The sequence below is a fragment of the Mandrillus leucophaeus genome, unplaced genomic scaffold (genome assembly GCF_000951045.1).
Source record: "Mandrillus leucophaeus isolate KB7577 unplaced genomic scaffold, Mleu.le_1.0 Scaffold169, whole genome shotgun sequence".
Lineage (NCBI taxonomy): Eukaryota > Metazoa > Chordata > Mammalia > Primates > Cercopithecidae > Mandrillus > Mandrillus leucophaeus.
In genome coordinates, this window is record NW_012101687.1 from 3,894,854 (window position 1) to 3,907,953 (window position 13,100).

At 36.6% G+C, this 13,100-nt stretch overlaps 1 protein-coding gene across 1 annotated transcript in view; it reads left to right on the top strand.

Annotated features, from left to right (window-relative positions):
- NUP107 (nucleoporin 107kDa) overlaps positions 1–13,100 on the top strand; it is a 63,687-nt gene that overhangs the window by 40,062 nt on the left and 10,525 nt on the right. Inside the window, exons 15-23 of the mRNA XM_011976594.1 lie at positions 23–99; positions 1,556–1,615; positions 2,286–2,431; positions 2,549–2,597; positions 6,160–6,229; positions 6,928–7,046; positions 7,751–7,789; positions 11,841–11,991; positions 12,337–12,449. Coding sequence (XP_011831984.1) covers positions 23–99; positions 1,556–1,615; positions 2,286–2,431; positions 2,549–2,597; positions 6,160–6,229; positions 6,928–7,046; positions 7,751–7,789; positions 11,841–11,991; positions 12,337–12,449 — 824 coding nt within the window. The remainder of the gene's footprint in view (positions 1–22; positions 100–1,555; positions 1,616–2,285; positions 2,432–2,548; positions 2,598–6,159; positions 6,230–6,927; positions 7,047–7,750; positions 7,790–11,840; positions 11,992–12,336; positions 12,450–13,100) is intronic.

The following is a 13,100-nucleotide window of genomic DNA, read 5'->3' on the forward strand; positions in this document are numbered from 1 at the left end:
ATTTTCTTTTACTGTTTTATAGGAACAGAATTAGAACCTGTTGAAGGGAATCCATATAGACGCATTTGGAAAATAAGTTGCTGGAGAATGGCAGAAGATGTAAGATAAATAAAATATTCAGTGATACTGTTTTTAACTCCAATTAATTGAAAGCCTATTCAGGGGCTATGAAACGTTGAAAGTAGTGTAAAACTGGTTTTCAAAGAACTTCCAATTAAATTGAGGAATAGGCTTAACAACTTATCAGAATTATTAAAACACTATGTACTAAGAATTAAAGATTGATATAAGGCAGAAATGTAAAGGAGGTACCAAATGAATTTAGAGAAAAAGTACTGGACTAAAGCTTAAAGCTGGCTTCCCTAAGGAAAGAATTGAATTGAACTTTTAAAACTTAGTAGGATTTGCATTTTGGGGAATGAAAAACAAGAGGAAGGAATTCTAGGTAGGATACATAGATTGGGAAACTCAAAGTAAGGTAGGTCTACCAGGTTGGAGTAGAATGCTTATAAAGGAAATACTGTCAGTTTTGTTCAAAGGTATAGGTATGACATAGGTATTCAAAGTCACCACAATGTGCAGCATTGTACAAAAACCCCATAGGACTTAACAGGAAAATGGAGTTAAGAGAAAAATACTCAAAAACTTCATTAGTGATACGTAAAATAATAAAAAGTTAATAAAAATGGTAGGACAGTTTTACATCTGTCAAACAGTTTAAAAAATACATAAATACTACAATAAATATGGCACTTTACCTTGAAAAAGGCCCAAAGTTTGCTTGTGGAATTGGCTGTCAGGGTGGTAGAAGCTTTAGCGCAGATAGCAGAAGTGTTTTTGAGAAGATCAGCATGGCAATGGAAAAATATACTTAAAATTAGATGGATAAAAGGCTGAGAAAGTAGTTAGGAGCCTGTCAGAATTATTTGGACACTAAGTCATAAGGGTCTGACCTAGGATAGTATTGATGGGAATGGAAAGGAAGGAAGAGACACTGGTTAGAAGCAGTGATTAGAAACAGAAGGCAGAGGTGGACTCAGTTATGCAGTAAGAGTCTCTGAAGTCTCTTGTTTGGATGATAAGAAAACTGGAAATACCAAAAGTAAAATGGGGAATTAGTTCTACATAGAAATTAGATGCAAACTAATGCATGCCTTGTTTTGATGTTGTACATAGATCAGTATCAGAGAGTATCAGGTCAATATCAGAGAGTATCAGGTATTGAGAAACATTCTAGGAGAAAATAACTATATAGGTTGTTTCTGGAATAAAATTTGATTTTAAATATTCAAAGCATCCACTAGAGTTGGATTTGCTTTCACCCGATATTTGGCATTTAAATGTTTTACTTTTTTTCTCCAGATCTCAGCATTGATAATTTCATCACACTGAAGTTCTTCCTTGTTATTACCCCACTAGATCTTTCACTAAAGTTTAAAAACTATCAAGTGAATAGGTTCAGTCTAGAAGAGATTGCAAGACTCCACATTATGAGGAAAATTGACATACTAAGAAAAACAGTATTTCAAATTTGTTTATGTTCGTTGTGTTTTAGGAGCTTTTTAATAGATACGAGAGAGCAATTTATGCAGCTTTAAGTGGGAATCTTAAGCAGGTATGCAATCTGTTTTAATGTTTAAATTTTTTCTGTGGAATAAAATTAAATAGATAAAATATTCTAACAATTGTATATAACAAATATAAACTTAAGTGTATATACTTAAGTATGTATGTACATACTTAAGTGTAGCAATGATAGAGATAATCATGAATCAGATAGTGACTCGTTGTGCTTAATTTGATGTATCCCGTAACATACATGGTGTTTTAATGAATGAAATCAGATTTCAGTTTTTAACTAAGAATTGTAAATTTAACTCCAACACACATTTATTGATGACTTAAAATACTCATAGCTGTATGCAGAAATGTGCCAGAAAGGCACAGTGAGTCCTTGGGTTGTCTTACATACGCATGTTTTTCTCACAACCCAATACTCCCTACATATTATAGCTATCTTTAGGGATACTACACTAATCAGTTGAAATGTCATATGAGCCTGGAAAACATGTTGTTGTTAACAGTATGAAAAAATCTGAACAGTTCAAACATCTTACAAGATGTAGTTGGCAGGGGAAAGCTTATTTGGCATATTTTTTTTTAAATCCGCCATGTTTTATATCATTATAAAGTGATTTTATAGTCTGTATCATTGGATGTAATTGATTTTCCTTTCTTTTCTGTTGAATATGTCTATATGTTTCTGTTTTGTAATGGGGAAAAAGCTGCTTCCTGTCTGTGACACCTGGGAAGACACAGTTTGGGCCTACTTCCGGGTGATGGTGGATAGTCTGGTAGAACAGGAGATCCAGACATCAGTAGCAACTCTGGATGAAACTGAAGAACTCCCTAGAGAATATCTGGAAGCAAAGTGAGTTTGTTGGATTGTTTTGAGTCATGGTGATTTGTAGCATGCTCTTTGATGTTTCATTTTACAGCCCTTTTTCATATTATTAATATTATTCTTTTCCCGTTGTTTCTTTTGAAGCTGGACCTTAGAAAAGGTTTTTGAGGAACTTCAAGCTACAGATAAAAAGGTAAATGTTAATAGGAATATGTTAGACATCTGGAATAGGAAACAGTGTTATTCTGTTGGGCACTGTAGCTGAAAGGAAAAAGGTGGAACTTTCTCCGTTTTTCTCACCTATTAAAATAAGAATCATTCTTTGAAAGGAAGAAACTCAATTACATAAATGATACATCATTTTTAGTTTTTTGTTTAGGATTAATTTCATCTACATATATGCACATAAGCTATATTTATTCCTTTTTTAAAATTTAAAACACATTTTGAAAAATTATTAAGACTTTATTTTCCTAGATCTTAAAATCTAATTTTCTAAAAATTATATTCTTTTAAAAATGCTTAAACAACTATAGTAATATTGTATGTACTTGTAACAGTAAAATAATTTAAGAATGTATAAATAAAACCTTTATAGTACTATCTACCCCTTTATGGTTATTCCCCTGATATGATAAAACATACTGATATGTATCCTTCTATATTTCTCTCCATGATCTTACAACTATGTGTAAATAACGTAGATATTCCAATTTAGAATTTTGATTTTTGTGTTTTTCACATTGTACTACATATATTACTCTATAGCTTGATTTTTTTTTCATTTAGTGATAATCTCCAAATTAGTTTATTCATTTTCACTTAACCTTATTCTTCTTAATAAATAATGTTCTTTAGAATAATGTATGATTTATTTCAATTATTCCCCTTTGGGTAATATTTAGGTTATTTCTAGTGCTGTAATGAACTTACGTGTGTGTGTACTTAGCTACTAGTCCTTCTATTTCTTTGGGATAAGTTTCCTGAAAGCAGGGTTACCGGGTTAAGGAGTATAAATAAGTATATGCTTTATACATTGTATATACGTATATACAGTGTTTCTGAATGAATTCTCTGAAGACATCACGTTTGATACCTTAAAAATATATACAATAAAAATAAATAAAAAGGCCAGGTATGGTGGCTCATGTCTGTAATCCCAGCACTTGGGAGGCCAAGATGGGAGGATCACTTGAAGCCAGGAGTTTAGACCAGCCTGGGCAGCATAGCAAAACTTCGTCTCTAAAACAAAAATTAGCTGGGTATGGTGGTGCACCCACTTGTAGTCCCAGTTCCTCCAGAGGCTGAAGTGGGAGGATCATGGCTTCAGTGAGCTGTGATTGTACTACTGCCCAGGAGGTCATGACTTCGGTGAGCCCTCATTGCACTACTGCACTTCAGCCTGGGCAACAGAGCAAGGTCCTGTCTCAAAGAAAAAAGAAAAATTAAATAGATAGGTAGGTAGGTAAGTAAAGAAACATTTTGAAATGGATGTTGCATGCCTGTAATCCCAGCTACTTGGGAGCCTGAGGCAGGAGAATCGCTTGAACCTAGGAAGTGGAGGTTGCAGTGAGCCAAGATCGCAACATTGCACTCCAGCCTGGGCAGCAAGAGCGAAACTCTGTCTCAAAAAAAAAAAAAAAGAAAGAAAAAGAAAATTGAAATGGAAAAATAATGTATTACCTAGTTGTGGCAGTTAATTCATACTTCCACAAGTAATTTATTGAATTATACATTCTCATCAGCCTTAAATGTCACACTTTTTATGTTTTGCCAGTCCATCAGAATAGGTGGGAAGTAATCTCGCTATTCTACTCACATTTTCTTGTCTGTTCATAAGGCCGAGCATGTTTCCTTATGTTTATTGACCATTTGCGAATTTTTTGTTCATATCTTTTAGCTATTTTTCTTTGGGATTTTATATTTTTCTTATTATTATATGGGAGCACTTGATATAGTAAGGAAATTAATGCTTTTTCTGTCAAGTGTTTATTACCAGTCTATTATTTTGGAGATTCTAGCTAATGAAATAAAACAAGAAAATTAAGGAACAGATATAAATACTAGAAAGGGAAGAACATTTACATATGATAAAAATATTAGCCTAGAAACTTAAAGCTCAGTAAGTTACTAGAATTAATAAGAGAATTTGTTAAAGTAGCTAGATACAAGACAAAGTTTTTTTTTTTAAGTCAGTCTTTCTTACTTGTTACAACTATTTTGAAAAGGATTTAGTACCCCCTCCCCAGAAGTTCCATTTAAACTAAAGAGATCTAGGAATAAAAAATTAATCCAGGGTTTCAAGCCCTTCATTTAAAAAACTATAGAATCTTACTGAAGGACATAAAATAAGACATAAATAAATAGATATATCATGTTCCTGGATGAGAGCATTTAATATAAGTGTTACTCATTCCAGAATTAGCATAAAAACCTAATGCTGTGGGGTATTACTTCTGGACAGAAAATTGTCAAGTAAAAGAATAATTGAGAATGGCAAGAGCATTTTGAAAAAGAACAATAGGCTGGGTTTGGTGACTCACACCTCTAATCCCAGCAGTTTTGGAGGCTGAAGCAGGAGGATCACTCGAGCTCAGGAGTTCAAGACCAGCCTGGACAACATGACAAAACCCATCTCTACAAAAGAATTTTAAAAATTAGCCAGGTGTGGTGGCATGCTTCTGTAGTCCTAGCTTCTCAGGAGGCTGAGGTGGGAGGATCACCTGAACCCAGGGAGGTAGAGGCTCCAATGAGCCGTGATTGCACCACTGCACTCCAGCCTGGGCAACAGAGTGAGACTCTGTCTCAAAAACAAACAAACAAACAAACAAAAAACCACACTCAAAAGGAAAAAAAATAGAGGGTATTTGCCTTACTCAATAATAAAACTTAATATGAAGATACAACAAAACAGTATAGAACTGACATGAAAATAAATAGATGAGTGGAACACAAAGTCCAAACTAGATCCAAGTATATATGACAACTTAACAGATGTCAGAGGTGACCTTTCATTTCAGAGGGAAAGGGGTGGTTTATTTAAATAAATGGTGCTGGCATAATTGGATTTCCATCCAAAGAAAACAAAGCTAGATCCTACCTCATGCCATGTAACTAAAATAAATTACAGGTAGAGCAAAGGTTTGAATGTAAAAATGAATAAATGCTGAAAGAAAATTTAGACAGCCAACTAAATAAAAATTGAAATATGTTTGACAACAAAAAATGAACTATATTCTTCAAAAAAATCAAGCTGCAAATAAGTTAGAAAAGGTTTTCTCTACTCTGTACCTGATCACTATTTTGTCTTTTTTCACCCTTGGTGCCATGTACAGAAGAGAATACTCAAAGAATGCTTTCAAGTACTGCTGCTCATGTTGAAAGAAAGCTTAATAGTTTATTTTGCTTAGATCACATGAGTTCTTCCTTTCTGGTCCACCATGTGTAGTGCCAAGGTAAACAGGAATAAAATATAAGAACAAAAGTTTAATACCATTGAGATATTAAATTGTTATAACATAGGTCTCTACTTTCAAAGATGCTTTTCAGTTCTGGATTTGTAAGCTATGAGTATATTCCAAAGGCAGTATCCTTTCCATGTTTTATTTTGTTTTGATCTTTCTAAGGCCCTTCATTTCCAGCTTTTTCTTTCTATATGTTCCTTCAAAAGTTCTAACATTTTTAGTTTAACAATGAATATATACTACAGAATGACTACTAGAAGATTTATGGAAAATTAAAAACTTTTTTTTCAGAGAGTTCTGGAAGAGAATCAAGAACATTATCATATAGTTCAAAAGTTTCTTATCCTGGGAGACATTGATGGTAAGATATGGTTTTATTTTACTTTGTGTTTTTTTTGTTTTGTTTTATTTTTTTTGAGACAAAGTCTCACTCTGTCACCCAGACTGGAGTGCAGTAGCGCAATCTCAGCTCACTGCAACCTCTGTCTCTTGGGTTCACAAGATCCTCCAGTCTTAGCCTCCTGAATAGCCGGGGTTACAGGTATGCACTGCTGTGCCTGGCTAATTTTTGTATTTTAGTAGAGATGGGGTTTTACCATGTTGGCCAGGCTGGTCTCCAACTCCTGACCTCAGGTGATCTGCCCTCCTTGGCCTCCCAAAGTGCTATATGTTATAGACATTGTATTACAGGCATGAGCGACTGCACCCAGCCAGTTTTATTTTACTCTTTATGAGTTCTTCATTGTCTTATAGTAATTTTTAAAATTTATCCAAACAATGCATTTGACTTACCATATCTTTTAATCTTGCTAAATATTAACCTATTTGAATGCAACTATTTACTTTATGTCAGGGGTGACCTTTCATTTGGTTTTTATAAAATAAAGTTTGGATTGAACCCAGACTCTGTTTAAGAGGGTGTAGAGTTATATCATGGCTATTAATTATGAGACAGTGACTTTAAAGCACTCTAGGAGTGAAGTAAATATTCTTGGTAATGTTTATTTTTTTCTTTTGATTTTATTCCTATCGTTGAATCTTCACTTTGATGGCTTGTAGGTTTGATGGATGAGTTTAGCAAATGGCTTTCCAAAAGCAGAAACAATCTACCTGGACACCTCCTTCGCTTTATGACTCACCTCATTTTGTTTTTCCGTACTCTGGGACTACAGACCAAGGTATATAAAAATGAACGATTTCTTCTCTGTAATGTTGATGCTATATACCTATTGTCAAGAAAACACTACTTTTTTGTTATTGTTTTCTAGAAATGGTGATAAGGAATCAAAAGTCTTATATAGTCTTGTATAGTCACTCAATGATAACTCACTGGGAGTGGCCCTTTAGGGTTCTAGTCTATGGCCACAGAATGCTGTTGGCTAACTGGTTTTTAATAGATTCATAACTTTATCCTTGTCTGTACCAACTTTAAATCAACCAGCTAAGCTAACTAAACAAAGTGAGTGCTATGTGAGATTTTAAAACTTTGTTGGTTGTTGTTTTGTTGCTTTTTTTCTAAAAAGGAAGATAACATTTTGGTCAGAGTACATATAGAAAGTGAATGATAAAGTAGTTGAAAGCTTGGGCTTTGGAGTAAGAGTCCTGAGTTTATACCCTTATTCAGCAGCTTCGATCTGTGTAACTTTGGGTAAATAAAACTTCCCTTGTCTTATTTCATCCTCTGTAAAATGTGAACAATAATAGTAACTACCCAAAAAGAGTTATGATAAGGTTAAATCAGGCAGTAGATGAATTTTGGTAAGCACTTAGCTTGGTGTATACTTACTGCTCAGTGGTAAACATTACAATTATTGAATTATTTAATAGTGGAATTTGTATATAAGCAGTTGTATTTATAATTATGTCTTTTTTTCCTACGAAGGAAGAAGTTTCTATTGAAGTTTTAAAGACATACATACAGGTAAACTTTGAGAACCTACAACCTGATTGTTTTTTACTCTTTTAATGAAAACAAAACTCAGAATGATACTATTTTAATTCTCAATAGTAAGAAAGCATCAGAATCCATAAGTGGTCTTTTAATTATCAGCACAGTTGACCTTTGAGCAATGCAGGGATTAGGAAAACAACCCACCCGCCCTGCACAATAAAAAATTCACTATAACTTTTGACTCCCCAAAAACTTAACTACTGATACCCTACTGCTGACCAGAAATCATACCAATAACATAAAAACACAATTAACACATTTTGTATATTACATGTATTATATACAGTCATCCCCTCAGTATACTTGGGGGATTGGCTCCAGGACCCCCACATATAACAAAATCTTTGTGTACTCGTCCCACAGTTGGCCCTGCAGAACCTGCATATATGAAAAATCTGCCTTCCATATTTGCAGATTTCACATCCGGATAATACTGTATTTTCTAAGTTGAGTTGAAAAAAATTTGTGCATAAGTGGACCTGCACAGTTCAATCCCATTTCAAAAGCTGAACTGTACTGTATTCTTACAATAATGTAAGCTAGAGAAAAGAAAACATTACTAAGAAAATCATAAGGGGCTCGGCGAGGTGGCTCATACCTGTAATCCCAACACTTTGGGAGGCAGAGGCGGGAGGATTGCTTGAGTCCAGAAGTTTGAGATCAGCTTGGGCAACATAGGGAGACCCCTCTCTCTACTACAAAAAATGTTTTAAAATTAGCCGGGCACAGTGGTTCATATCTGTAAACCCAGCTACTCGGGAGGCTGAGGCAGGAAGATTGAGTGAGCCCAGGAGTTGGAGGTTGCAGTGAGCTATGATCTCAACACTGCCCTCCAGCTGGGTGACAGAGTGAGAACATCTCAAAAAAAAAACCAATCAGGCTGGGCATGGTGGCTTGTGCCTGTAATCCCAGCACTTTGGGAATCTGAGGTGGTTGGATCACTTGAGCCTAGGAGTTCGAGACTAGCCTGGGCAACAGTGAAAACCTGTCTTTTTTTTTTTCTTTGAGAGGGAGTGTCGCACTGTCAACTGGGCTGGAGTGCAATGGCACGATCTTGGCTCACTGCAGCCTCCACCTCCCAGGTTCAAGTGGTTCTCCTGCCTCAGCCTCCTGAGTATCTGGGATTAAAGGTGTCCACCACCATGCCTGGCTAATTGTATTTTTAGTAGAGATGGGGTTTCATTATGTTGGCCAGGCTGATCTTGAACGCCTGACCTCATGATCCACCCTCCTCGGTCTCCCAAAGTGCTGGGATTACAGGCATGAACCACCACACCTGGCCTGGACCTGTCTTTTTTTTTTTTTTTTTCTAAGTTAAAAAAAGAATAAATAATAAAAATCATAAGAGAAACTACATTTATAGTACTATACTGTACCTGTTAATACTGTAAGTTTATGTTGTCTGTTTACAAGATGAATTGTCTGTTTGAAATGGACAACCACAGTTACAGACCTCAATCTACAGTATATCAAGCAATTCACCTTTTTCTTGTAATCTCATGACTTTTCTCTGCTTTTTGGGAGAACTTCCAGTATCAGTACTGGCACTTTGTATGGCTCCCATGGTGTTATTAAGGGTTTTTAGTATTGCACTAAAAAAATAGGAGACCTGGGAACGATTACTTTTTATTGCAGTGTGCAACTGAAGAGCCCAACTGCTCTTCAGAGATGATTAGCATCACACGGCATTTTAAATGGATACTCACAGCACTTGAACTCACCCCAGTAGTGGCAGGAAGTAGCTATAAAATTATTACAGTAGTATAGTACCTACTACAGTTAGTTTTATGCAGTTATGATTTAATACGGCATCTGTATGCTTGTTTACATTTCTCTAGACCACAATGTATGGTCTGCAAATGTGTATGTATGTTTTGATAAATTTTAACTTTTTATAATAGATTCATATATATTTTATAGTAGTAAGTGATAAAGTAAACCAGAATCTACATATAATGGATTTATGACATACCTAGTTTTTTTTGTTTTTGTTTTGTTTTGTTTTGTTTTTGTGTGTGTGTGTTTTTTTTTTGAGACGGAGTCTCACTTTGATGCCCAAGCTGGAGTGCAGTGGCATGATCTTGGCTCACTGTCACTGCAACCTCTGCCTCCCAGGGGTCAAGCGATTCTCTGGCCTAGCCTCCCAAGTAGCTGGTATTACAGGCGTGCACCACCGTGCCTGGCTAATTTTGTATTTTTAGTAGGGACAGGGTTTCACCACGTTGGCCAGACTGGTCTCAAACTCCTGACCTCAGGTGATCCTCCAGCCTCAGCCTTCCAAAGTGCTGGGATTACAGGTGTGAGCCACCTCGCCCGGCCTACCTAGCTTTTTCTTAATTTACTCAGTATTTCTAGGCTATTAATTTGTTTGTGAGTCTTTTTTTTTTTTTTTTTGAAACGGAGTCTCACTTTCTTGTCCACGCTGGAGTGCAATGGTGCAATGTTAGCTCACTGTACCCTCTGCCTCTCGGATTCAAGCGTGAATTTTTTTCAGATTATCACAAATCTCCAAAAAATGTTCTAATATATATATATATTTAAATTAATATGTTTATTTATTTAGAGATAGGGTATTGTTCTGTCACCCAGGCTAGAGTTGACTGGCTAGATCATAGCCTATTGTAACCTCAGACTCGTGGGCTCAAACAGTCTTCTCCCCTCAACCTCCCAAGTAGCTGGTATTATAGACACATGCCGCCACCATGGCCAGCAAACTTATTTATTGTTTTAATTTTTATTTTTTGAGACGGAGTCTTCCGCTGTCTCCCAGGCTGGAGTGCAGTGGCCGGATCTCAGCTCACTGCAAGCTCCGCCTCCTGGGTTTGCGCCATTCTCCTGCCTCAGCCTCCCGAGTAGCTGGGACTACAGGCACCCGCCACCTCGCCCGGCTAGTTTTTTGTATTTTTTAGTAGAGACGGACTTTCACCGTGTTAGCCGGGATGGTCTCGATTTCCTGACCTCGTGATCCGCCCATCTCGGCCTCCCAAAGTGCTGGGATTACAGGCTTGAGCCACCGCGCCCGGCGCAAACTTATTTTTTATTTTTCTTTTTAGAGACTGGGTCTCACGATGTTGGCCAGGCTAATCTCAAACTCCTGGCCTCAGGTGATACTACCTTTTTTTTTTGAGAGAGAGAGTCTCACTGTCACCGAGGCTGGAATGTGGAGTGCAGTGGCATGATCTCAGCTCACTGCAACCCACCTTCCAGGTTCAAGTGATTCTTCTGCCTCAGCCTCCTGAGTAGCTGAGATTACAGGCCTGTGACACCACGCCTGGCTAATTTTTGTATTTTTAGTAGAGACGGGGTTTCGTCTTGTTGACCAGGCTGGTCTCAAACTCCTGGCCTTAGATGATCCGCCTGCCTCAGCCTCCCAAAGTGCCAGGATTACAGGCAGGAGCTACCAGGCCTGGTCTCAAGTGATACTTCTGCCTCAGCCTCCCAAAGTACTGGAATTACAGGCGCGAGCCACCATACCCAGCCAATTTTCCAATATATTTATTGGAAAAACTCCACTTATAAGTGGACCCACACAGTTCAAACTTGTGCTGTTTAAGAGCCAACTGTACTCACTTTTTGGAATTTAAAATTATTCTAGGCTGGACACAGGGGCCCATTCCTGTAATCCCAGTACTTTAGGAGGCCAAGGTGGGCAGATCACTTGAGCCCAGGAGTTTGAGACCAGCCTGGGCAGCATAGCGAAAAGCCGTCTCTACTTAAAAAATACAAAAAATTAGCAGGGCGTGGTGGCATGGACCTGTAGTCCCACCGACTCGGGAGGCTGCAGTGGGAGGATCACCTGAGCCCGGGAGACAGGTTGCAGTGAGCCATGATTGTGCCACTATACCCCAGCCTGGGTGACAGAGTGAGACCCTGTCTCAAACAAATAAATAAATATAAAATAAAATTATTCTGTTAGCAACACAAATCCACATCTGTATGAACCTTTCCTGAATACATTTGAAATTTTAAAGTAAACTTTTTATTTTATTATGACATACTTTGATCTTTTTCTATTTTTTAGCTTTTAATAAGAGAAAAACATACGAATCTCATAGCATTTTATACCTGTCATTTGCCTCAAGACCTAGCTGTTGCCCAGTATGCATTGTTTTTGGAAAGTGTTACAGAATTTGAACAGCGCCACCATTGCCTGGAGTTGGCTAAAGAAGCAGGTAAAAATGGTTGAAAAGTTTGTCTTTTGGCCTTTGTAGGCAAATATTCATTTTGGCTGTAGTAACATTTATCCTTCTAGTTTTAAATCTTATTTCTGTTGAGGGGAAAAAAGGAATAAAATTTTCAGGGAATTTTTGTTTTAGGACTAAAGTTACTTATGCTGTAACTCATATGTAAAATATCTTTTAATTCTGGCATTTTCTTTTGTATAAATATCTTTCATATTTTACATATTTTATTTTAAGGAATTATTGTTCCAAATTTACTGAATCATTATGACTGTTTAGAAAATATTACTATCAATTATTAATCTCTGTTTTTTGTTGCTTCAAAAAATTATTTAGATTTGGATGTTGCAACAATAACAAAAACTGTAGTTGAGAATATTCGAAAGAAAGATAATGGTGAATTTAGTCATCATGACCTGGCCCCAGCCCTAGATACTGGCACTACTGAGGTAATTTGGGATGGGGGGCAGAGGTGTTGTGTAACTTCTAATAATCTTTTATGTTATTCCTTGCTGAACTTCTCCCTTCATAAAAGAAGTCGTACATTAGTTTTTCTTTTTTAAGAATGTCTCTTTGTCAGCCCAGACCTTTTAAATTTAAAGTCTTACATAAAGGATTACTTATAGTAGTATGTTAAAGGAGCTTCTTTAATAGAAAAAAATCTCAGCTTTGGCTCTTTGCTCATCAGGTTATTTTAAATACTTGATTGAATCACTAACTTATGTAGCTTGCTTACTCATATTTTCAGAAAGAAATAGAAAGTTATATCTAAGAAAACTATCTTAGAGTAGCATTTAAAGGAATCACATGGTTAAATTGGTGAGCATACAATATATAATTCCAGATTAATAATCCAGTAAGTTTCTTGTATAATTTATTTTTATTTTTATTTATTTATTTATTTATTTATTTATTTTTGAGACAGAGTCTTGCTCTGTCGCCCGGGCTGGAGTGCAGTGGCCGGATCTCAGCTCACTGCAAGCTCCGCCTCCTGGGTTTACGCCGTTCTCCTGCCTCAGCCTCCGGAGTAGCTGGGACTACAGGCGCCCGCCACCTCGCCCGGCTAGTTTTTTGTATTTTTTAGTAGAGATGGGGTTTCA